The 26,352-nt window shown below is 45.0% G+C and overlaps 3 protein-coding genes across 20 annotated transcripts; all 3 read left to right on the forward strand.

Moving 5' to 3' along the window:
• Positions 1 to 1,914: 1,914 nt before the first annotated feature.
• Positions 1,915 to 18,189, forward strand: LOC120702769. 18 transcript variants are annotated; one of them, XM_039986698.1, is made up of 13 exons: positions 1,915 to 2,502; positions 2,743 to 2,911; positions 3,970 to 4,024; positions 6,437 to 6,541; positions 6,631 to 6,717; positions 7,100 to 7,889; positions 7,985 to 8,080; positions 8,116 to 8,123; positions 15,184 to 16,658; positions 16,765 to 16,937; positions 17,093 to 17,298; positions 17,434 to 17,528; positions 17,869 to 18,120. In XM_039986698.1, coding segments are annotated over exons 4-7 (948 nt in total). In that variant the 5' UTR covers positions 1,915 to 2,502; positions 2,743 to 2,911; positions 3,970 to 4,024; positions 6,437 to 6,472; the 3' UTR covers positions 7,987 to 8,080; positions 8,116 to 8,123; positions 15,184 to 16,658; positions 16,765 to 16,937; positions 17,093 to 17,298; positions 17,434 to 17,528; positions 17,869 to 18,120. The 18 variants fall into 18 exon arrangements, with proteins under 18 accessions (XP_039842632.1, XP_039842630.1, XP_039842634.1 ...); XM_039986696.1 differs by having other exon boundaries at positions 17,485 to 17,528; XM_039986700.1 differs by lacking the exon at positions 17,093 to 17,298 and having other exon boundaries at positions 17,485 to 17,528; positions 17,869 to 18,189.
• A 1,113-nt stretch (positions 18,190 to 19,302) lies between these two features.
• On the forward strand, positions 19,303 to 22,031 carry LOC120702774 (sulfiredoxin, chloroplastic/mitochondrial-like). Its single transcript, XM_039986714.1, has 5 exons — positions 19,303 to 19,594; positions 20,164 to 20,330; positions 21,493 to 21,526; positions 21,631 to 21,724; positions 21,806 to 22,031. Exons 1-5 carry the CDS (start codon positions 19,438 to 19,440, stop codon positions 21,819 to 21,821), a joined length of 468 nt encoding a protein of 155 aa, XP_039842648.1. The 5' UTR covers positions 19,303 to 19,437; the 3' UTR covers positions 21,822 to 22,031.
• A 622-nt stretch (positions 22,032 to 22,653) lies between these two features.
• Positions 22,654 to 26,135, forward strand: LOC120702772. The gene is made up of 4 exons (XM_039986713.1): positions 22,654 to 23,081; positions 24,112 to 24,397; positions 24,603 to 24,719; positions 24,816 to 26,135. Exons 1-4 carry the CDS (start codon positions 22,717 to 22,719, stop codon positions 25,815 to 25,817), a joined length of 1,770 nt encoding a protein of 589 aa, XP_039842647.1. The 5' UTR covers positions 22,654 to 22,716; the 3' UTR covers positions 25,818 to 26,135.
• The last annotated feature ends 217 nt before the right edge of the window (positions 26,136 to 26,352 follow it).

Consider the following 26,352-nt stretch of genomic DNA (forward strand, 5'->3'; position numbering starts at 1 on the left):
AACATTGTCGCTCAGGCGGCACACAGGATAGCATGCATGGTACTACCACTGCTCGGTTTTTATTCGGGTACTTTTAGTTGACTTCATCTTCAGCAAGTTCCCTCGCACCCCTCTCACGCAGGCAGTCCGGGTTCCATCATCCCTGGGACTGGCACCGGAAGGCACATATGCATCCTTCTTATATGTTGGGTGGTAATGAGACATGACTCTAGTAGTCTTTTCACAGTCTAACATGATTTTTAAATTTTTTTAACTAAAAAATATATAAGATTAGAGCACTGGCCTTAGATTTTCTAGGCTAAAATCTAAGACTCTTTACACCCCTACTTGTACGTTCAATTAAAAAATGACCATGAACTGTTTGAAACCTACAGATGCATATCTTTCTCATGATTTGCATGACACTAAATATACTTTTGTATGATATACATATTTATAGAATCTTTTAAGATATTCTCGAATCAATAAGATTGGGGTTTTTTTTGAGAAGCCGAGTTTTCATTCACTTATAATATTTGGTGATTACAGCCCAAATTATAAGGACACTCTTGAAAGAAATAAAAATTACATTCAAGTCCTTGTGCATTCCCGGTCGTTCTCGCCGCCGGTGGCCGGAGCTCCCAGCTTAATGCCGACCTCCTCCCTGGCGAAGAACAAGATTTTTTTTGGCACCGTCTTGAGTAGCACATCAGAATCGACATGTTGTATAATCGCTGAACGAACCGGCAGACAATCGACAAGCAACGAGGGATCCGACGCCTCAAGAACCTCCAGGAACCCACATCACCGGGCTACAAAGAACCCCCAAGGGGACCAGAACCACCAAAGGTGAGATCAAGCAACCAACCCGACTTGGATTCGTTTTGGTACATAAAACTCCTCCGATGAACAAAGGAGTAACAAACAATCTTCCTCCCGCCTCCGGCAGCCTTTTTGATGGTTGCAAGGCCAGCGGCATCGTGGATGCCATGGACACACCCAGTGCAAAGAAGCACACGGCGTATTCGACCGACAACGCAAATGACAAAGGCAAGAAATATCTCTGTCGTTGCCCAATCGCCTGCATAAGACACCAAAGCACTCTACCCTTCCAACAGCCACCACCATATTGCAGATCCACCACCAAAGACCACAAAGAAAACATGGAGGAAGCAAAGCATCCCCGGCATAGCCCATAGCAGGGAGCACGACATCTCCATTCGAAGCACAAAGAAATGGAGAACAAAAGACCCCATAGAACCATCTCCGATCAACGAACACATAGGCGCCGGAAATTATTTGGGGGAAAGGAAGCCTAACCTCACTTCCTGCTCCCTGCAAAAGACACCATCGTCGACGTCTTCAACGGAGAGCACGAAGAGGAGCAAGTCTCTTATGGCCCTCACCGGAGATGGCGTCTATACCGCCGCCGCCACTGGAGAAACGTAGGAGAGACCGAACCCTAGATGACAACCCGAGCGCCGACACCAGTAGATACAAGCTAGCAGACCAACATCTACAACTATACACATCCCATCCGCCATGGAGCCGGGCACCCCTCCCATCACCGTCGCCCAAAGAGACACCGGAGGGGAGAGGGCCGGTGGATCGACATAGGGAGATCGAGATCGCCTCCGAATCACCCTTTTTCACTGTAGAAAGGGGAAAGGAGATCGAGAGACTTCCCTATCCCAATAAGATTGGATTAAAAAATAGGACCTTTTGCCTCTTAGGTCATCAAAGTCATTACAAAATACGATTATATCTCTACTACTAAAAAGAAGCTAAGGGTTACGTTTTTTTGTCTACATGGTCACCCCCTTGTTTAAGCCGCGAGCTAATCCTGATCGTCCATTTGAATCATGCCGCCTCCCGATCGACCGTCCGTTTGAATCATGCCTCCCGATCGCATGCCCGTCCAGCCGTCCTCCGCAACGCCCGCACACTAGGGCAGATCGCCAATCGTCGTCTTTTGAGATCCTTCACGCCGCCCCTCCTCCGCATCGCCCACCGCGCCCGAACGCCCGAACGCCAGGGCAGATCGTGACTATCTCCGTGCAGCCGCCGCCATCCTCGCGGCTAGAAACATCGCCCACCGTTCCACCGCCGCTCGCGCCGCTATCTCCTCCCCCTCACGCTTGCCCCGCCGCCGTTCTAGCCCCTCGACGTGCTTGCCGCAGACGAGGACGCGGCCGCCTCCAGCCTCCACAGCCCTCCCTCTCTGGCATCGTCTCCGCTCCATACGCCACAGCCGAGGACGCGGTCCCCTCCACCCTCCACGGCCCGGGCCCGATCCCCTTCAATCCCCGCACCAAGCAGGCGCTGGCCCGATCGGCATTACGCGCTGGCCGCCTCGGTCGACGGCCGCTCCGACTGAAACCCTAGGTGATGGCCAGTGGATCCGGCGGCGGTGGTAGCGGCGCTGCCTCTGGAGCTTGGGACTGGCGCGTTGGTGGCCGTGGGCCTCTTTCCCTGCATTCCCCATCTTCGCATTCGAGCACACCTCCTCTCCTACTAGCCAAGGTGACCATTTTCCCCTTCTTTCTTGAATCGAAGCTACATGTTTTTGTGCTTGTGCGTGACAATTGGTCGACTCCGCGGTGGCGCCTCAGCACGAGCGGCCAGCGGACGCTCCGCACAGCTGGTTGATTTTGAGTTAGGAATTTATTGCTTCCTATATGATAATTGATCTGGTGCTGTACACTTGTTTTCCCCAATGAGATGTTGATGTGCAGTTTAACAAATCTATTTTGTTTCTTCCAGGTGATCAGCAAAGTTGGGGCAAGCCTTCTCCGTGACACTAAACCTAGGTCTGAAATGACAGTGAATGGTACTCCTCTCTTGCTTGAGCTCAATCTCTTTTGGAAGAACATTACCATAAGATGATAGAAGCGTTTGCTTCTGCATGTTTGTGTGGCTGAAGTAAGTTCATGTAAGCATATTCTTCTCTCCTTTTCTTTTTGTTCTTTATTAATTCCTTTAGATCTCCAAAACAAGACATGTTAATTATGGTATTAGCAAGTTTCTTTTTTTTTTTGTTACCGGTGCCTTGCGGTTTATCCAATTGGATGTCGATGCTCAATCTAGCAAATTTCAGTATAAAATGTTAGTTGACTTTGATTTTTTAATGCAAATCAAATACTCTATACTCTATACAGCGTGGAGGAGGAGTTCTGGGAGCACTCCGCTGCTCGTGGGATGACACGTGTCTTGTCCTGCGGGAGGGACGCCAGACGCGGTCCGTTGATTTGCTGCATTCACATCCCGTGGATGCGTCGTGTACCACAGCCCTCACGCTTGTCCCACAGCCCTCTGCCGCACCGCCTCGCGCCCGTCTCAGCCACGGTGGGGGCCGCTCGGACTGGGGTCCGCCAGGGTCCCTTGAACTCGGCTCCACGGGCCGCCGCAGCCTCTCGCCCCTCTTCTTTTCGGGTTCGCCTCGCTGCGGTGGAGGTGGTCTAGGGTTTGGGGAGTGCTCCATTTTGCGGTTCTCGGGGGGAGGGGGGTGAGATTCAGTGGAGGAGCCCGCCGGCGGGCTCCGCCGGTGCCGGGAGGCCAGCTCGGACGGCGGCGCAGTGCACCCGCCGCGCTCACGCCCGAGTGCGGATCTTCCACTGCATTTCCTCTCTGCGTCCGGCCCCTGCGGTTCTTCTGTGATTTGTTACTGATGCTTGCGTTCCTCCTTCATGTGCCCCTTCCGTGCGTTCTTCCCTTCGCCGGTGGTGTTGCCTGCGGGCTCTGAAGCGAGTCCGTGCTGCTGGTGAACCTGCTTCAGCCGTTGCTTGTTGCCTGCCTCTGCTGTCTGCGACGGGTTCGTGCTACTGCTTCTCCTCTCCCGTGCTTCATGCTCGCCTCTCCAGAGTATTGCCTGCGAATTTGTGTTTGTGCAAATGTTGGGATTTCCATTGTTTTAACTTTCGGCTGATTTGCTCCCTTGTATAACTACCTGCCCCTGTTCTTTTACTAAAACTCTACCTCTACTATGTCTAGGTGCCGTGCCTGTGGAGCGCATTGTTGTGGGTGACCTCCGACTGCAGTTCGTCAGGTGTGTGTTGTGTTTCATGGAGCTGTGCCTGCTGTTTACTTTTCAGTATATAGATTTAGGATCTTCAGCCCGTTAGATTGCTGCTATCTCTGGCTGTGTGCTGTTTGTGCCTGCTCCTGCACCTGGCCCCTCCTACCCTGCTGTAGTACTGCTTTCTTTGTTCCTGTTTTTGGCCCATGCTGTTTGGTTAACCAGTACACAGATTCAGGATCTTTGCCGCATTAGATTGCTCTTGTGTGTGCCTAGTTACTGTTTGTGCCTGCTTTTGCACATGAGGCCTCCTACCCTGCTGTAGTGATATTTTCTTGGTGCCTGTTTCTTTGGCCTCTCGCATGAGAAGAACTTTCTCTGTAAGTGTTTTGATGGATGTTCCTTGTCCTTCTTGGCGTCGTTGCAGGGAAGATATACCTTCTAGTGCGAGGAATGTGCGTGCTAGGCGTCCTGTGCCAAATTTGGCTGCCTCGCAACGTCGGTGTCGCGAGGAGGCTGCAGCGGCTACTTTAGCTGCTCGTGCCGGAGCTGTTTCTGCTAGAAATGTACGCCAGCGTGTGCCTCTGCCGCGTGTTCCTTTGTGTGGAACAGCAGTTGCTGTTTCAGCTCAAAATCCTGGCTTTGCTGCTTCACGACGTTACGTTGTCGTCTGTGAGTTCAGCTCAGACCACTAAAATTTATCTTACCTATGCTTTTTCCTATATATATGATTTGGGTGGACCTTATCTTTAGGAGACCATTTCTGTCCTCTTGTGTCTGCAACCGCCGCTCGAGAAAATAGGGCCAGGAGAATGTCCAGGAACAAAAACAAGGTCCTGCTCAGAAAAGGTTCACTTTGTTTGGACCGCACTATTTTGTGCTGTTGAAATGATTTGGTGGCCTAAATTTTACCACTCCGGTTCAAACATGCAGCCTGTATCCCTTCTGATACTTTTAGTGAGCCTATTGTTGCATTCACAAAAGAATATGCCAGTCTGCTAAAAGGTGCAGTTCTGATTTCTTCTTTCTCTTTGTTTCCTAGCCGTTTCCTGTGGCTGCACATCTTAGCACCTTACCTTTGTGCTGTAGAGAACTATTCCGGCCGTTCTTACTATGGGGGCCCAGATTACGAGTGCGAGCACTGTAATGCTTTTTTTTGGTACCAAGAGCGCGTAGTTAGTCTGAGTTCCTATGTGCAGAAACACATCGTGTACCATTCTTGCTGCCGTGGTGGTCGTATCTCTCTTCCAAAGCACCGCCCATTCCCTCCTCCGCTGTGTGATTTGATAAAGTTCAATGGAGGTCCAGCATCTAACAATTTCATGAAACTTATTAGGCAGTACAATTCTATGTTTGCCTTTACCTCTTTAGGTGTAGACATTGATAGATCCATAAATACTGGTCGAGGCCCCTACATATTCCAAATCAATGGAGTGGTTCACCACCGTATTGGTTCTTTGATTCCAGAAGAAGGGAATAGACCACAGTATGCGCAGCTGTACATATATGATACTGCAAATGAGGTGCAGAATAGGCTTGCTATCCACTCTTCTAATATAGGCCGTGATTCTGGGCCAGATGCTCAAATTGTTGACTCTCTGATTTCCATGTTCGATCGTTGCAACCCTCTGGTTAAGCAATTTCGCATGGCTAGGGATAGACTTCTTTCTCCTACTGCTCTAGATGTTCGTATCAAGCTTTTTGGATCATCTGATACAAGTGCGGATAGATACAGTCTACCAGCAGTAAATGAATTGGCCGCACTTCTTGTGAGGGATATGTCATCTTCCACACATCCTTTTGATATAGTTCTGGAATCACAGCAAGGAAGGTTCACGCGTGTATCTCCTATACATCTTGCTCTTATGGCATTGCAGTATCCAATTCTGTTTCCTTACGGTGATAAGGGTTACCAGTTGGGAATAAAGTTCAGAGAGGTTTCCGCAGGATGTAGAGGTGCTCGCGACGAAGTGATCATGATGGAGTTTCATTGCTATTACCAGCATTACCGTAGAGGCGAGCCAAACCCAGTACTCTGTTCAGGCCGTCTTTCACAACAGTATGGTGTTAATGCCTACTCATGTGTTAAGGCCAACAGACTTTCTTTCCACTTTTTCAATCAAAAACTACTCCACAGTGAGACGTATCAAGGAATCACTGATGCACTTGGTAGAGGTGCCTCCACGGGTAAGGATGTAGGGGTCAAAATAGTGCTGCCTACTTCTTATCCAGGAAGCAGGCGCAATCTGAATCAGAACTATCATGATTGCTTGGCCATTTCTAGAGTGTATGGTTGTCCCACTTTGTTCACAACTTTCACTTGCAATGCTAACTGGCTAGAGGTTGAAGAGGCATTGAGATGTGAGCCTGGCCAAAAACCTCCTGATGTGCCGATATCACCAGCTTTGTTCACAACTTTCACTTGCAATGCTAACTGGCCAGAGGTTGAAGAGGCATTGAGATGTGAGCCTGGACACCATGTTCGATCGCGCCACTACCACCAGCTTCAAGCCACCCTCTCTTGGTGAAGGTATCAAAAAAGAAACGGTAATCAACATCTTTCATTTGTACCAATCTTGGATGTTCCTCAATTTTGACTAACACACATGTTATCCCTCTGTACATTGCCTGAACAGGTGCTTCTGTGCTTGGATGATAAGAAATCATTTCTCGATCTCTCCAATGATTCTCTTTTCACTTCACCTGTCATCATCAAGCCTGAGGTGCACACCCACTTCCTTTGTTAAGTGTATCCAAAAACAAATCTTCCTCTAATATAATTTCCCTTCTACACTGTCCTGGGTTTTTTTTTTCTACACGTTCTTAGCTATTACCTGTGCAATCTCTCTACCTCTGTTAGTTCTGCGCACAGATCCATTGCACATGTTAAGCAGCACACAAAATACTCATTGAATCCATAGGACTACTGCTTTGTTGCTGGTTCATGCATGACATATTGTGATCATATTGCCTCCAATTGCACACAACACTCTTCCCTAGCACAATTATTTAAGAGAACTGTAGAGACAAGTCTATTTATTTTAGCCTTAAACACTGATACCAAGGAGGAAGCAGTGAAACAAATTTTGTGTATTCCTTCCACAGATACATGAGAGTGTTTATGTTTCTCGACATCTCATCCTGGGCCAAGTTATGGAGAAGCTGAAACTCAAAGTGCACAGCTCAGGCTATGACTCTACCTTCCAACCACTCAACATGGAAACAGCATGGCTGCATGTTGATTTGCCATGCGGAAACAAACCTGGAGCAGATTCAACCACTGTCATCTTCGATGAGCCACAACCTTCTCGCATTGAAGCTGATGAGAGCGCATGCCAGGCAGTCCGCAATTACTATTGCAACGTTAGAGATGTGAGCATCAATGACTTTAGTCATGGCATCCTCAAAATGAAACAACATGAACTGGATGCAAGCAACTTCTTCTGTTCTGCCATGCAAGATAGAGTGGTTCGTCTGGTTCTGGAAAGGGATGCTGCTATCTCTGCTATTGAAAAGCATAGAGAGAACATGAATATCAAGACCTATCCTTTAAGTGAGGCATTCATTAAGAAGAAACAAGACCAGCTCAACAATGATTGCTTCTATGAGATTCTGCAAGACAAGATCAATAAGCTGCTTCAGGATCGTAATGTTCAGAAACAGCGGTACACCAACATGATCAATGACCTGGCCTCTATCTGTGATAGCTTTGGCGATCTGCTGCCAATTCAGAAGGTTCACAGTGATGAGGCCATTTCTGCAGACACAGAGACTAGATTCGTATTCACCGGCAACAAAACCAGTCCATCTCACTCTGATCAGCTTGCTTTGGCTCTCCTCAAGCTCCTTCGTGGTGGGATCATCTATGAGACCAAGCACGCTACCACTCTATTCTGTACGTTACTTGCCTTATGCAATACCATCTATTTATACACCTGCTTAGTATCTCCTCATCTAACTGATCCTCAATTGAACTAAATATCCTTGCAGGAGGAGGCTAGTGTTCTGTCCATTGTATATAGCCACTCGCTGCTGGTACCTCTGTCCTGCAGAAACAGAGACAGCAGCCGCCTCTCCATCTACAGATGGATTCTTTTGCGTGCCACACCATCTACCACGGCTAACTATGGTATATCACTTCTTCTGGTAGCTATGTTTGTCAGATAATAGCACCACAACAGCTAGACCAGTATTCTTTTGGGTGTTAACAGCACCATGGCAACTAGCCACTATTCATTTGGGTGTTCTGCTATGAAACACCGTTGACAACACCAATCCAAACTATGCTTCAGAGGACGACTTTGTGTCGGCTCTACACACAGAGTCCTAGAAACCAGCTTTAGGATCATGCCAAAGTGCCACAGCCGAGTTCCTCGGTCACCTTTTCGGCTGAAGATGGTGCTGAATAGCAGCCTGTTGATTTCTCCTTGCTGGTTTCGCCTTTGTGTGTGTTTAGTCAACAAAAATTGTTGTTGCAGCTGCCGCTCATGGTCTATGTGGTTTGTACTAGCATCCATTGCCTGTACTGCACGACTATGCCTGTTGGATGCAGCTACAAATTCCTGAGCGAACCTGTATCGCAGTAACTAATCTATGTGGTGCCTATGATGCTTCAGGCTGCAACTTAGTTATCAAGACTTTGTGTTGTCCTGTCTATAAATGTTTTTGCTTCGTGCAACCTGCTAACTGACATAAGCCTAAACATTTAAATGCCAGTATGTATGCAATCAGAGATACAATAGTCACACCAATTCTTGAATCTTTGCAACCATTACACTGGGAATATCAACTGCAACAATACTTCATATAGTCCAATATATGGATACGCGTACATGTAGTCTTACATGATAGTACAGGAAACATAGCATACAAAAGCAACTAGGCTCGGCTGCCCGTTCACAGGCATATAGGTGGTAACTGCATCTTCTATTTTGCCAAAAGAACACCCTCACGAACTCAAGTCTCATCCATGAACTCGCTAGCCAGCTCTTGCACCACAGAAGTGCCAGCCCAAACATTCTCCTCGGCAAACACAGCGGCTCCATGAGCAAGCAGACCAATCGAATCCCTCGAGCAACCACCAACAGCGTCAAGAGTGATACTTTCCAGCACCTTCTGAACCATCTCCAAATGATCAAGTGAGTGAGCCCAACCAGAACTAAGAAGCCTATTTTTCGTGCGAAGAATGTCATTCTCCTTTCGGAGACCTTCAGCCTCGCTGAAATTGAAATCATAGACCATGACACCAAAATCGTGTTTTGCTGCAAGAATCAGTGCCTTTGCTGCGCCCTCCTTAGCTCCCTCCTTGGTCCACGATCCATGGCCCGTTGTCTCAAGAAGAGTGTAATCATCAATCGCATCTGGTAAGGGAACAATCACAAAACCGGTCGCCACATAGAGGCCATCAACACTGTTGAAGGAATAGAAAGGCGTGGAACCCTCTAAAGCCTTGACCACTTCACTCAAAATCGCATGAGCAGATACATAGGCAGCAGCACCTCCTCCTACAGCGATACAAGATCACAGCAATTGCTAAAGAAATTAAAGCACAGCATAATACAAATTCAGAGTCAGATTACCGACCCAAATGCCCACTATGCACAGCAGGAACGCTGGCCATCTCCTCACCGTTGTGAGTCTCGGAGGCACACCTCTCCCACTGCTCCGACGCCGAAAAGAAAAAAAGAACAGCCTTCTCCTTTGGTTTGCCGGCACAGGAAAAACCCAACATTATATTAGATCCCTTGCCTTGGCTTTGACGAAACCAAAGGCAGAAACCGACCTTCTTGAAACCGCCTCTGTCCCATGGTCGTCAGCTAACCGACTTGCTTCACACTGTTAAGGGTATTATTGTCTTTGTACTCTAGTCTAGGGTTTGGGCTCTCATGTACTACATATACCCCATTTGGGGATGTTCAATACAGACAAACATTTAGCCATCTTCCTCCTCTCTCATTCTAACATGGTATCATAGCCAAAGGTTTGATCTTCACCGGTCGCCTCCATTGCCGTCTTCCGTGCGCTGCCCCTGGGAGGAGCGAACTCCACTCCCAGGGGCAGCAACCCGAGCACCAAACCCATTTTTTTTCTCGTAGTCGAGTCGCAATCGTCATCCCCGGGTGCAAATCGAGCGCCGCCGGGCCTCGATTTGGCTTCCCCGGGCGCAGATCAAGCGCCGGTCGACGCTTCTCCATCGGGGATCTACCACCGCCGAGCTGCTCCCCTTCCCCGGCCCGCCGCCGAGGAGCCATGCGGCAGCGGTCCTCCTCCGTCTCCCAGACCCCTGTGCCCGGCTCCCGAACCCCCGGCCATCTTCCTCGCCGGCGCACCGTGCCTCCGCCGCGTCTCCACCGCGCCGTCCGCGGCCGTTGCGCCTCTGCAACCGCTGCACCTCCACAGGCCACCGCGCCTCCGCAGGCTGCCGCGCCGTTCGCGCCTCCGCGTCGTGCCCTCCACCGGTTGTAGCGCCCGCGCCTCTGCCGCGCCACCAGGCCTCCCGCACGGCCGGCCGGGGGCCCCGCCTCTGCGTCCCCGTGTCACGAGGCCGCCCGCACTGTGCCGTCGAGCCACCGCTGCAAGGGGCTACGGCGGGATGGATGGGCCCTCTCCTCCAAGAGGAGGAGCCAGATTGGGTGCCTTTACAGAATAAAGTTACATTGTCACTTTTGGCTCAATCTCAGTCGTCCAGATAGCATCCAACGACTACAGCCTGGACTTTACTTTTCAGCCCAATCCAGAAGCACAGACGCTGCAGCTCACCTCCTTTACCCGCCAAAATTGTAGGCAGGCAGCCAGGCCAGCCGCCAGCCTCTCTTTTTAGAACCAATCCTGCAGGTCACAGCTACCAACACTTTGGAAATACAAGTAAAAATACACAGCAGCAGCCAACAGGTACTCTCAAGACTGCAAAATAAATAAATACAAGGGACCATCTATATTATAATTATCAGTAGGCATTTTCTGGTTTGAGAGTTTCAGGTTCAAAGCATAAATACATACAGCAAAAGACCACAGCTAGACCACAAAAGACTATAGTTGGGCCATTTCACTTATACAATTAGGCCACAAAAGACTATATTTGGGTCACAAAAGGCTATAGTTAGCCATATACAAAAGACTATCTAACCATCTTGTTCACGCTAGAACAGATCATGATCTTCAAGAATAGCATCATCATAAGTTGGGGCTGTTAGCAGCTGGGTAACACTATCGAAACTGTCAATAAAATTGCATTCTTGAGGCTCCACACTTGTTCCTTTGCTGCAACCATTCTCTACTTCTACTTGGGGTTGTACTCCACTTTCTTTTTGTTTCTGGCAATGAAAAATTAGTTAATTAGTTTAGGAATGAATTAGAGTAGCATATATGGGCTGCACCCTATAAACATACCTTTCTTCCTTTTTTTGTTGGCTTGTGCTTCCTCTTGTTAAATTTATCGAGCCAAGTTCTTTTTCGCCTTGAATTTTTGGATTTGGCCTCCTTTTTCTTCAACTGTGCAGCGCTAAGCAATTCATCTCCTTGCTAGACATTTGGTTCAGCATTTTCTTGGTCATTGCATGGCTTGCTCATAGTAGAAGCAGATACATTGAGTTTTTCCTCTAGCTGTGTACCAAGGCAATCAAGTGCATTTTCTACCATCAAACAACATTCTGGAGAGTGGGCTACTTTATATGCCAAATTGTGAAATTTATGAGACATGTTCTTGTAGCGAAGTTGAGACTCCAGCTTTGGGTTTGCTATCACATTCCTTCCTTCCTTATCTTGTACACTCCCATTGCGTGCTGCTTTAGTCCATCTCTTTAACACATAATGTGTTGCCAATATCTTTATATTCATCAAATCAAGAACTTTCAGACCATGTGCACACAATATTCTAGTCCTATTAAACATTCCACAGCTACATGAGGCTGTTTGGTTGAGAGGATCACCTATCACTATCCGCTCTTCCTCAAAATGCAAATCACCATGGAATCTCCCAATAGCAATAGCATATTTATTTTCATCTAATAATCTACTACATGCAGCCATGGATCTTTCATATTCACTTTGGAAAGCTTAAAAAATAACTGGAGTGTACACTTCGCTTGCTTGCAGCAACATAGGTGTGTGCATTTGTCTTCTTGGTATTTTCTTTCTTGCCTCAAATTCAAATTCCAATTCCTTAGCTCTTTTGTCTTCCACTGTCCTTTCAAAATGCTTCAAAAAGTGAACAATATCAAAATCTGATTTCAAATGATTCTTCAATGCATTGTTGAAGCTCTCACTTAATTGTGTACTTCTCACTCCCAAACTAAAGACATCTCTCATAAAGCATTCAGCCCATTTTTCTTTAACCTTGTATATACTAACCAAGTTTGTTTATGCACTTTAGTTCTCATAATGTCAAATGCTTCCTGAAATTCTACCTTGTCCTCATAGCCATACATACAAGCACTAAAATCAGATAGAATATGAGATTCTTCATCTTCACCTTCACCTTCGCCTTCTCCTTCTTCTCCTTCCTCTGTACCTCCATCTTGGTCCTTCGCTGAAGATAAATGTTTGACAACATTTTGCATTATGTGAAAGGTGCACAACCCATGATATGATTCAGTAAATACTTTAAGGATAGCCTTTCCCATTGCTGCATCTTGATCCGTAAAGATAGTTCTAGGTTGCTTTCCATTATGTGCAGCTATGAAAGTCTAAAAGAGCCATATAAATGAGTCATCTATTTCATCAAATAGTAGTGCAACACCAAAAACAGTAGTTTCTCTAAACTGATTCAGCCCAAGAAAAACACCAAAAGGCCTATACTCTTTGTTGGTGTCAAAAGTAGTGTCAAATGTAACCACATCACCAAAGTGTGCATAGTCAAGAATCATCTTAGCATCAGCCCAAAATATGTTGGTTATATGCTCCTCACAGTCTAACTACAAAGCATATTGGAATGATGGATTTTCAATAATTTTATCATGAAAATACTTCAACATACTTCCAGCTTGTCCGAAAGCCAAATCCCTCTGTCGTTTGCTTTGCAAATAATTTTTGCGATCACGGCAAGTGTAGCTAAGGTTAAGTGGTCCACCAACTTGACGACTAGCCAACTCATGTGTAGCTTTTGGTCTAATTCTAGAATCATCTGCGGTCTCTATTTCAAAAGCTTGCAGTTCTGAAATTTTTCTCTGCGATGCCACAAGTGTCGAGTTTCTGGCAAGTGAAGAAGGTGATTGTGTTCAAGCACAACATCATTGACTTCATAATTTCTTGCAACTCGATCCAATATAAGACTAATTCGAGCTTTGCAATCAGTCCTTGTTTCAGCTCTAAAGCATTTTGTCGCACGATTTGTTTGCCCTTTCCTTCTAAGGCCCTCGTTGGAACACACAAATCTGCATGAGGTCACCTTACCATCAAAGGGGCTGCCATTTGAGTATCTTTTCCTCACATCAAAGCCTGTGCGACCCCCGTATGCCAACCAAAACTGCCAAGCCTCATCTGCACTTTTGAACCTTAAACCAACTTGAGGAGTTTCCTTGTTCAATTCTGCCATGGCCTTGTACACCACTCACAGTTGTATTTTGTTTTGTGACCCAAACATGAACTAGTTCAATAACACAAATAATTAACAAATAAGAACACATAAAAACCTTGTTGAAGTACAAACAATAATTAACAGCAGAACATATTAAACAAGCTACAACAGCTAATAGTCCTGACATGAAATTCGGCAAAATAATCATTTGTTGCTCATTGGTTCTCAAATCGGATGACATTGAAACATGTGGCTGCATTATATTTTTCATTTTGGTAGATAATTGAGGTGGATTAATAAGCATTCATGCATGCTGGGCACTAAAACAAAAGAAAATTTTTGCGGCCATCTGCATTACAGGGGCTGTGAAGCTCGTACTTGGATATGGCGAGACGCAGGAGAGCTCTTCCACGGTCGGGGTAGGCCGCCTGTTCTCCCGGCCGGCGCGGCCTCCACCTCCCCAGGGAGGCACGGAGGGCGGTGCGGCCGGGCACTGGACGAAGGGCGGCGCAGCCAAGCACTCGAGGAACGGCACGGCAACAAGAAAGACGGCGCAGCAGCACGGCAACGGCAAGGAAGCGGCGCGGCGCGGCAGCGTGGACTCGTCGCGACGGAAGAGGAAGCGCGGACGGCGCGGAGCACGTGGGCGGGAGTTGTGGCGCCGTTCCCGCATCTCTGCTCGCTGAAATCCCATCTATTAGCACTTGCGTGGGTTGGAAAGCGAGTACTAGTTTGGGGAAAGTCACTGTAGCCGTCAGATGGTGGTTGGAGGGTGGAGATCGCACGAAAGTGACAACATAACGTTGCTGAGTAAAGGCACCCAATCTGGCTCTCCAAGAGGATGGATCCGTCCTGCTGCTCCACTCTGCTCTGCTCTGCCTTGCTTTGCCTTGCGCTGCTCTGCTATGCAAAGCACCGGAGCACGTTGTCTACTCTGCTTGCTGCTAATATCTAGTCTTTATTTCCTTGAGGTGTCCATCTGAATCCGCTAATCTTGCTCCTTCAACTCACCTTTGTCATTCGAGTCCACAAAATCTTTGCCAAACAGCTGACTGCTATCTTTTCCTTTGTGGTTGTCCACCTCTTTTGGATAATCACTTTCCAGTTGTCGTCGATGCAACTCTCCCTTTCGGTCTTGTAGCCTCTGACTGCTACTGCAGTTTTGGTTGTCACGGATTTGTGCTGCCATGCCTATCCGGATGCGTGTGGATCTGTCCCCGTCCGGATCTGTGCGGTGATGGCTCGTCCGTTTGCGCCTTGCTGCTCCTTGTCGCCTCCTCCACGAGTCCGCGACTCTTTGACTAAGGCACGTTCATCGTCACGACTCTCTACCTTTGTGCTTCTCTTCGCGCCTTCTCGGCTTGGCAAGGTTTCAAGACTCACATGCCACTGTGACATATTGGAGACTTAGATTTGGATGTTTTCAGTTATCTTAGTGTTGTAAATTTGTAATGTGTCTAAGTCTACTGCTTAGTGTTCTTTCTCTCTTCCAAATGCAATGCAATTGCATATGCTTTGCATTTGAGGGGGGTGTTAAGGGTATTATTGTCTTTGTACTCTAGTCTAGGGTTTGGGCTCTCATGTACTACATATATCCCATTTGGGGATGTTCAATACAGACATTCATTTAGCCATCTTCCTCCTCTCTCATTCTAACACACACAACATCACGCAGGTAACGGTCCAGCCCAGAAACGATATCGCCGCCCAAAACAATTTCGCCGCCCATACAAGCGCAGCTTCCGGCACATGGATTCCGCAATTCCGACTGCGCGCGGAGGAGCGCGCTGCTGTCCTAGTGTTGCATATGAAGGAGGCCATCATGGACCTTCCCCACCTGTGAGAAGCCCTCTCCTGCTGTGAACTCTAGAGTGGCTGCCTCGACAACTTTATTGTCTTAATATCGCTATCCATTTATGCTATAAACTTGTTTTCTTTACCTGAAATGTATCTAGAAAATGTATAAGGATGCTTCAAAACAGCCCTTAAAATGAAAAAGAAATGTAAACTATTTTAATTATCTAACAACTGAAATTGGTACTGTCTTATAACTGAAATCACCTGATCTTGTTTACAGTTAATTTGTGGCTGGTTGTGCTTTGCAGTACCCTAACTTCTTCTAAGGTTATGAAGAAAAACAGCTGGAAAAAAGATTATGTACTTTGTCTAGGAAACAATTAATTTATAAATATAGTTATACTACTGACTGGTCTGTAGTTTGTGACCCGTTATTTTACAAAACTGATTGAGCGAACAAGATTATCGCAATCCACCTCAATGCTAACTCCAGCCTATCCTGTTATTTTACATGACACACAAAACAGGACCTGTAATATCCTCTATTTTTTTCATATGATATTATTGAAAGAATCATGAGACTTGTGCTCTGGACTTAATGTCTGGTATGTTTTCCATGTGATTGTTTTTTAGCATGTCGGACAAGAATACAGGATACTGGAGCAAACCACGTTGGACCCATTCTCTTTTTCCCCCCATCTCATGTGAATATGCTTAGTTAAGTTGAAGTGTCGATGGATCGCAATACATGAGAAAAACACACACACATCTAAATCACATTGCTTTCCAAAATACAATTCAGCTTGGCTCTTATTATTTCCTTCAAAGATAGCATAGTATTTCGATTTTATTAGAAGTGTATGGCATTAATGTATCATTTGTTCAACTGTAATTTTCTCTGGTCATTTATATTATTTCGGGTGGGCTGATGGAGATACAAGATAACACAAAACATCTGAAAACAACACGAATCAAACTCTAACCAGGTCTATCCATACGAGCTTTACATCATCAGGTTAGTCAGGAGGAAGGTGTAAATGATTTGTGTTCTGGATCCTTTGTAAATCCTTAATGGTGGATGTTGCGGTTGTGGATGCATGAAAACTCACATAGTCTGATTCATCAGGTTAGCTGATCATTTATTTTGGTTAGTTACTGGGCATTTGGCAGGCACAGACATACCACTAACATCTGAGATGACAGTCACCCAGTCTGATGCCTTAACTGATGATATGCTTGTTACCTGTCAGGGAGACACTGGCGAAATGCCTTTAGACTATATGGAGAAGCTCTCAATAACGGTGCTGATTGATGGTCTGCTTCAGCGGTAGGGGACCCTTTTGGACTCACGAGGTGCAGTAGCATTGTCCGAATTCAGAACTGATTACTTTGTTGTGCTATTGAATTCAGTTGGGCAATATCGTGGCCTTGATGGCCGTTGTGCACCTGATCTATTTAGGTTTTGTTCCATGCGCTGGTGACAAATAGACGGATAATATTTGCATCACGCTGCAGAGAGAAATGTTTTGGCTACTTGGTGGGTTACAGAAGATCTAAACTTCGGATAGTGTCAGCTTGCTTTTCAATCCATGGAGGCGCATTGACTTATTCTAGCAGTATTGATTTTTGTTGGTAAGTGCTAGCTTCCAGTATAGACATGATATTATTTGATCTTACCCCAGTCTGTATGCTACATTTAGTATTCCTTCTTTGCGATATAGATGTCATTATTTTGTGCTTTGCTAAGGCATAATAGGAATGATATGTTTCTTCTTTGTGCATAACAGAAGAATATATATGATGGGTCAGGCAGTGAATTTTGAAGATGTAGACATGGATCTAACTAGAAGAATGTATATGAAGGATCCTGCAACAATCTATTTAAATATTTTCCCCTGGCAATTTCCTATTGTTAGGGGTAGAGGTTTGAACAAGTGGTACTCTCCACTAGGATAAATAAATTGGGATGAATTGAATGTGCATATTCGATGTGGTATGTGTGATCTTTTGCCAGTTGCTTAGTACGGAATGTTCAGTTTTGCAGCACATTTGAGAAAACAACAGTAGAACTAATATCAAATTTAGATTTTAGTTCCTAACTCTGACTGTTTGCTGACTTGCGGTTCAGATCGCGTCTAGCTTGAAGTAATGACACAATCATTTCTATGTCAACTGACAGGATATTTCTGTTGCATGTATCCTCCTAAACCAATCAGGACCATGGTATGAAGTCCTCTCCTTGATGTAAATTGCAAAAACATAATATTTTTAGTTTGTTCAGTTTCTGTTCCTCCATTCAAGGCTGTAGTCTCCTTTGAGGACACTAAGCCTGCAGTAAGGCTTTCCATGTTTTTTCTATTAATTATGATTGGTTACAAATAACCTTCTTGCTCTGCAGTGCTCCAAATTATTCTATCTTTCTAGGCATGATTCAAGTAATTTGTTAAAATTCTTACTTTTATCAATGCATAATTTAGATCTGCAAAATGTTGGTATTTGTCTATAGTTTAGTTTATATGAGCTGCCTAGCCATCACTGATCTTGCTGGTTGTCTTGTCGCTAGGAGAGTGGAGGCACAGAGAGACACGAAGAGCATTGCATGAGCTGACTAATACTGTGGTGATGATTGAGCATTGCCTAAACAAACACTACCATTGATGCAGGAATGATTGAAATATTATGTGGTATTATAATTTTCTTTCTTTGGAACTTGACAATAGATCAGTTCTAAAAGACTGTTGTGTGCATTGCTAACTGTGTTGGTCTTTCTGTTGACACTCAATCTAAAATCATGATAAGTGTGGTTTTCATTACATTTTAAATTAGTTTGAATGATCTCACATCATGTGCAAAACACATTCTTCTAAATATATTCATTTTCTATGGACAACGTCTGATTTAGATCTTTTGTATGATGTTACGAGATTTGATATTTATTTTTCCCATAGCAACGCACGGGCACGAACCTAGTAGATTATAAATGTCTATAATATCGAATGATCAGATAGATATGGGTACGCCTTTTTTAGGGAAGTATCCGTGACCACAAAGGTTATCTATAGCTCACTTTTTTTTTTGAAAAAAAAAACAAAATGCTTTTGTTTAGTACGAGCATCCCGGCCCAGCGCGCGCTTAACTTGTAAGGCCCAAACAACAAAGCCAACACGAGCGTTTTTTTTTATTTTTATATTTTTCAAAATCATTTTTTACAGAAATATATTTTCGGTTTCATAATTTACAGTTCTGTACCCCTACCGCCCGGTTGCGGGGCGGCCGGCCCTCTGCCGCCCTCCTGCAGGGCGATAGGGACCTAAATGTAAATAAAATTTATTTTTAATCATATTTTGATCCCTGGGGAGCCTGCCGCCCTCCTGCCGGGCGGGGCGGTAGGGCAGGCACCTGAAAATCCAACAATAATAGATCCACAAATATGCACCTAGGATATGCACCTGAAAATTTTCTAGTGGAATACACATGCAAAGAGTAGGCTACCACAAAATTTTTAGGATTTTTAGATAAACAGAACAACAGATACAAAATAAACTAGATTAAACACAATCTAAAATTTTAGCAGGGGCAAAATTGACATTTCACATGCATGAGTATTTTTCCTCTGTAGATCTTGATTTAATAAACCTAACAAAATTTAGTTTGTATTTTTTTATTTTTCTATGATTTTTAATTAAATTTAGAATTTCACTGTTTTGGAAACTAAAAAAAATAAACTTTTGCCTGCCCTACCGCCCCGCCACCGGGCGGCAGGTACCTGCCCTCCGACAAGGGGGCGGCAGGCACCCGCCAAAGACCTCTGCACAAAAAAAATATTTTTATTTACATATAGGTCCCTACCGCCCCTCTGCCGGGCGGCAGGCCCCCTGCCGGGCAGTGGGGTATAGAACTGTAAAATCTAAAACCAAAACTATATTTCTGTAAAAAAATTTTTTTGAAAAATATAAAAATAAAGAAGAGGCGCCAACACGACGTTGATAGCCCGCATGAGGCCTTTCCCAGGGAACTCTTGTGGCACACATCGACGCGCCGCTCCGACACGCCACGACGGCCTCTGACTCTGAGTGCCGGCAAGAAAAACTCTGTTGGCAGCACCGCAGCAGGCGCAGGTGCAACGCGGGCAATGGCGTCGAGCTCGAGCCTGGATTTGGCGATGGCCCCCGGCGTCCTCCTCCACCGCCGCGTGGTCACGCACGCCTCTTTCATCCGGGGAAGGGGAAGGGGCGCGAGCGGGAGGAGCAGCAGCAGCAATCTGGCCCTCTCCGCTTCCTCCTCCAACGGTACCTGCCCCCCCCCCCCCCCACCCCTCCTTCGATCCCTTCTCGTGCTGCAATAGTTTCGAAATTCTGAATTGCCGGTGCGTTTGCTTTAGTCCAGTTCAAGAAATTGGTCTCTCTGAGCTTAAGAACTGATGCGGAGGGTTGAATCTTGGTCAAACACTGTATGTCAGGGTAGATCCTGGTGTTACTAAACTTTTTTTTTATTAGGCTGGTGTTACTGAACTTGGTGTACGCTCTAGGTTGTGCAGGCGTGCGCAAGTGCGTTGTTTGAAGAAATTAAATTTGTGGGTTCTTGATTTCGTTTCTCCACTTACAACTCACTGGAAGTTCAATTTAGTTTTGTCAGCAAGTTCTGTCTGCCTGATACTGAAGTAGCTACAAATAAATTAAGACATTCGTTTGGGGATGAGTCTTATGCAGAGTTAGATAATTTGGGATCATGACTCATGAAGCTGACTATGTATCTCGGAAACTGACTGTTCCAGCATGGCAACATTTGTTACCCTGTGGTGGGAAATGATTGCTGCTGGAGTTCATGGTGCTTAATTTATAAATCAACCACGATGCAGGTGCAGCAGTTCCATCCCTGACAAGTGACTCAGATAAGAAGGGCCCTGTGATCATGGAAATTCCACTGGACAAGATCCGAAGGCCACTGATGCGAACACGTGCCAATGATCCAGCCAAGGTGCAAGAGCTCATGGACAGTATTCGTGTCATTGGCCTCCAAGTACCTGTGGGTATCTATATTAATTTCTTTTCCTCTCAAATTACTTGATCCAGAAGTACAGTTATTGGTTAGTCCTGATCTTGTTAGATAGGATTCTGTTATTGGTTAGTCCTGATCTTGTTAGATAGGATTCTATCAGATTCGAACTCTCTTATTGGGAATTCAGTATCAACAGTAACTCAACTCTGTGCTAATGCATATACCTGTTCCATACTTCCACTTTAGTGAATTCAATGAATCGCAAAGAAAGCTTTGAACACAAACAGAACAGTTTTTCAATTTGCTTAATATTTGGTCGAGTTCTTGATATTATGTCATATTCCCGCGTGGGAGTACCTTTTTTGTTTAAAAGTTGTTGCTCTGGTTTTGTTTAGAAATTTACTACTTTAGATAGCATCTGAGAAGTATGGCAGTTTGTTCCTCATGATCCAGTCAGAGCCGTGCCCATTTATTTCTCATCACAGTTATCTGGGTAAAAAAGGCAGACTTAGTAAAGAATTGCATTATTGATGATGAGCATGTATGCTCTGGTCCACGTAAACTTTTGTTAAACTCACGAAGAGCATAAAAACACCAATTTGATTAGATTGAGCTTTACTAGGATCAGTAAACATCTGGGTCCTGCAGCTGAGCCACATAATGGAGCATGTTGCTGTAGTTCTAGCAGGGGTACATTAGATATTAGTTTACATATCATGCTTCTTGAACTAGTATAAGTTTACATATAATGCTTCTTGAACTAGTATAAGTTCAGTTGGAGCATGCCTAATCTCAGAGTAAACTTTCACAGCATTAGTATTGATGATTTTATGAGGATTCAGACACAAAATCGACATGTAACAAAATGTCGTGTGTTGTTTACTAAGATCTTGATCGCTAAATAGTGAATAAATATCAGTATGAATTTTGACTGATTTTGTAGCTTCCTTTTCAGTTTCTTTCTTTCTTGACGAGCGTAACTTGTTTAAGGTTCTGCCAGCTTAAGAGCTCATAGTTTAGTCAGAATTTTGTTTCACTTATGGGATCATGTCACAACATTCCAAAGGGCTTGTTGATCATCGATATGTGCCATAGGACACTTTGTCATGCCCTGCAATTGTTTGATTTCCGACGCTGTTGGTTTACTTCCCAATGATTCTTACTTGGCTCAATTTCTTGACTAGGGCAGATTGATGTGCTAGAGGTTGATGGAGTCTACTATGGTGTGTAATCCAGACTCCAGATCCAGTTGATCACTCGCCCTCTCATCACTTCTAGATCTATATCCATTTTCCTTGTGCTGAATATGCTCCTGCGTGATCTTCAGGCTTCTCTGGATGCCACCGCTATGAGGCACACCAGCGCCTTGGTCTCCCAACCATCCGCTGCAAAGTCCGTCGAGGGACGAAAGAAACACTTAGGTCAGACCGTCCTCTCCAGCTTGGATTACTCATTGCATATTCGAATTACTTGATGCACTGAACTTCAGTCTGCTCTTTCAGGCACCATATGCGATGAGTTGGATGTTATTGGTGACTGAATCAGCTAGAGAGTGATCTTTGTAACTAGAGCTAAAACAAGACCTTCTGTTCTTTTTCATCATCTGTAATCGTCCATACTTGTAAATGTTACTCAAACAGATTGGTGAATACTAAGTCCGAACTCAACAGCAAGAGGAAATGTTGACTCATGCCGACACCATTCTTTTTCGGATCGGTGGAGCTTCCATTTACATGGAGTAGGATGGCTGGACGAGTAAAACTGAATGCATTGTGATGTTGGATGGATGAGCACCAGCCACTCAGAAGATCATTGTGTTCCAATCTGGAGCTTAATTTTTCAATTCCAAGAACGAAAATGAAGATTCTTGACCTGAGGAAATGTGTGTTTACTTTTTTTTTAGATTACACAGTACAACTAAGACACCCATAAGGCCATAACGCATGCACACTCACACCCCCTACCTCTATGAGCATCTTCGAAGACTGAGCCGGCAAATCCTCGAGATGACAAAGTCACCACAGACGTCTCGCGGGAACGTCGCCTACCACTGAATGCACAACGTCGTTAAATTTCAGAATATTCGCTCTCATGGGAAGTCGAACATAGGACCTCAAGTGCTACCGAGGCTCTTGTAACCACTAGGCTACGGGCCCTTTCGCAAATCTGTGTTTGCTTAATGTCGTTCATCATGCTAGTATAAATATTGCATTTGTCCATGTGGCCCAGAAAAAGGAAAATATTTTTAGCCCAGTATGGTGGGCCGTAATCGCAATCTCGCTATCTTTTGATCCGGCCCAGTTAGCTAACCATTCTTCTCCTCGAAGACGCGCACTGTCCACCCGAGAGGCCGAGATCACCACCAGTCCGCAAAGCGGCTCGCTTTGCTTTAACACGCGCGCACACGAACCAAATGGGACACGCTCCGGAGGAGATGGCGATGGAGTCGGATTCGGCGGCGGTGGAGGAGTGGCGGCGGGAGGAGCGGGATGCGGCTGGGCGCATCCAGAAGATGGAGTTGGAGAAAGAAGCCAGAGACAAGGGGAAAGTCTGGAGAGGAGGCGCTCAAGTAGAGGAGGAGAAGGCGGCAGACGGGGTCAGGGGAGAAGGGTTCAGGTGGGAGGAGGGCGGGGCGATCGGTTGGAAGGGGAGGATGCAGGGGCACCAGAGGCAGCCGGTCGCGGCGGGGCACCGCCCGTTCTGGAGGCCGAGAGGCGGAGGCGTGAGCAGCGGGAGGGGAGGGAGAGGAGGAGGGTTTCAGTTTCATCGCCGCCCTTGGTACGCTCGCCGTTTGATTGCATTGCCCCCGCCTTCTCTTCGGTTTTTTTGCATCGATCTGACTTGTTCTTGCTCGTGTTTCGTTAGGTTTCTCGGTGATTCGTGTAGTTGTGCTTGGTATACAAATCTTTACCGACGAAGTATTTCTTGCCAGTTCTTGGTGGCATTTCTCCTTGATTAACTGCTTCTTAATTCGTTTCGCGTGGATGCGAATATTTTGCGGTTTAGCCGTTTAGTATGATCATTACTGTACATTGTGCCGTGGTGGATTGGTATTATTTTTGGGAATTGTGCTTTGGGCTGTAGGATAGAAATGCTTGTACTCACCCTAGAGATGTTTACAGGTTCCGAAGAAACAATCTTGCTTTAGGTGCACGTGTGATTTTGGATAATTAGGTCTTACTTTTGCTTCTTGGTACGATTATGGAATAGAGAGTAACACCTGGATTCAGGGTCCTGTGGATTGAATCCTACTACAGAAATTGTTTTTGTTGTTATCAAGAATTCAGAATGCTGGATCTGGATGTTTGATTCCAGCTCTACTGGAGACACTATATAGAAGATTACCAATTGTTCTCATGGAGTCCTAGTTGATGTTTAGTGTTCATGATTGCTTTCTTAGAACATTTCTACTTTATGCTTGTTCTGTTAGTATTGTTGAGATACTTGCATGTGTCTAGAAATAGGAGAAGGCTAACTAATTTTTGGTGTCAGCAGCATCGTGCTTTTCTGTTATTAGTTCTGTCATTGTTGGGTGTAGATCTTGATCATTGTTAGCCTGATTGAAAATGCTAGACTACATGTGAGTTCCTGCTGCTAAATCTTCAAAATTAGCTGTAGCTTGTATTCTTTGGATATCATTATATTTTCTGCCGTTTTAATGTTATCTGCAGCACAAAAATCAAATACCTTCAATAAACCTGTATTATACAGTGGTATCATCATTAGCTTGTGGGCGTGTTTGCCGAATGTAATCCATCTCTGAATTTTGTGCTTATAAAGTGTTATTGTCTTTTATTTCATTTTCAAGGAACCTGCAGCACCACAAACTGGACATCTCTAACAAACCTGAAGTATATGGTGGTGCAATTATCATCTGCAATCATTTGACTAAGCGTCAGTTCTTCGAACAGAAACATTTTGCCCTTCCTGGTTATGCTGCAACTTTTATAAAGAAGATCAGAGCTGGTATGCTTCTCTTTCTGTTTGAGCATGAGGAGAGAAAACTCTATGGGGTGTTTGAGGCAACTTCAGATGGAGCATTGAACATTCTTCCAGATTCATGTGCTTCATTGTGTAAGTTTCGACCAGCGCAGGTAAGTATGCTTTTGCTTTTGGCTTCTTCTCATGGTTTTACCAGTTTACTGGTCCATTTTCTTTGGCATGCTCAATTATACATTGCTTCCTATGAATCTTTTCTGTGATTTCATAGTCCTTTTTGTTGCTTTGTTCTGGTTTTATGGTGTGTGAACGTGCTGATAAAGGTTCTTCTATTTTTCATGCTTGCTCTATGAAATTCAGGTTCTTTTCAGAAGAGTTTGGTTTTGTAAGCCCCTAACTGAAGCTGAATTTTCTGATGCCATCAAAGGAAGTTGTCTCCTCCCTCAAAGGTCTTTCTTTGGTATATCATACCAACAGGTTTGCTGTTTCTAATTTATGACGTGATTCAGCTATTGTCCTTAATTGGAACCTCCTTGCTAGTTGCTACTGATTTGAGGATTTTCTCATGCACAGGTTTTGGATCTTGTGGACTTATTTACTTCAAGAATGATCAGGCTTCAGCCCTACCAAAAACCAAAATCAAGAGTTTTACAGGATTACAAAATCTCTCTGGCTCGTACTGGTCGAGAGTTCAGTCATAGCAATGCCTCCTTTAGTCGTTCGTCTTCCATGTTCTGCAAAAACAGGATCTCTTTACCAAATAGGCCCTTCATGTATGCCAAACACAAAGGCAAGCATCCTGCTCATAAACATGAGTCTCCTCTTCAGCCATGGCATAAGCATGCTGTCTTCAAGGCACAAGATATCTTAGAAAAAAGCAAACCAGATGATGCTGATTATATACCACTTGAGCTAGATGGTTGTAACTCTGACAGTGATGCAAATCAGTCAATTTTGGTGGGGACTGTAAGCTTCAATTCAACCATGGAGAGTAACATCAGCTGCGGAAATCAAGTTCCCAAACCATTTAATGGAAAATACAATGAGGATGATAGGTGTTGTCCACCTGGTCTGAACCAAAGGTTCATTTCTGAAAGTGAAATTGGTCAGAACAGTGTGTTTGCGCACATTATTAAAGAGAGCAAATCAGAGTCGCAGGCTGAGGGGTGCAAACGAAAGGCAATCGTTCAGCTTGATGAACTCTCAGATGTCTTACCCCCAACGAGAGCTTGCAGTGTGGCAAAAAGGGTATCATTTAGTTGTGGTGGTAATGGAATTTCTGTTACTTCTGATAAAGCATCACACAGGCTTACACTTTCTGGACTACAACAGAACAGAGAAGCAGTTCTAAAAGGAAGGAAGGAACAGATTGGTTTTTCGCCTGGAGACATTCAAAGCAATGAGAGAGATGCTTCAGCAAAGAGGAGTAAGCTGATGAGGCCATCCTTTGCAGAACGACTTCGGAATCAGCATGCTCAGAGCCGTGCCAGAAATAGCGATTTGCAAGTGACTCAATCAGGTATCAAGTTGACATCCACACTTGTCGCAGATGAGGACTTTTTAGCCCAACAGTGATGAGGTAGTGATATAAGGGCCTAATGACCACAGCATGTTGTACTAACGCCTTTTGCCTCGTGGAATTTCTGGAGATAACCCTATGAGTAGTATATCTTAGGATCCATGCGCTTTTGCCATGCAATGCTCGAGCTGCTGTAAATAGACCGTATTAGCTATCGCATTGTTACCTTCCAGTTGATTGAGTTCAGAACTGAATTCAGTGTTCGGAGCCATAATCTGTAAGGAGATCTTAATATGCTTCTAACTTGTGGTTGGCTAAGATTTTGTGGGCACTCTGCTGATAAGATGCTATCTCCTACATGAATTTTACTTGCAGGCTGTTTCCTGGCATATTCTTTTCAGTGAAATGGATTGTTGCTTTACTCTCATCTGTTCTTGTGATGATGATGAAGATGATGTCCAGACATGGAAAATCCATGGCAGGCTTGTGATGCTCAGATATGAATGCTTTGTTATTTACATGTTGATGTACGTCCACTAGTTAGTGGCGCTACATACTGGCGTTAACCCCATGCAATATTAATCTATTGCA

This window comes from Panicum virgatum, chromosome 4K (genome assembly GCF_016808335.1).
Source record: "Panicum virgatum strain AP13 chromosome 4K, P.virgatum_v5, whole genome shotgun sequence".
NCBI lineage: Eukaryota > Viridiplantae > Streptophyta > Magnoliopsida > Poales > Poaceae > Panicum > Panicum virgatum.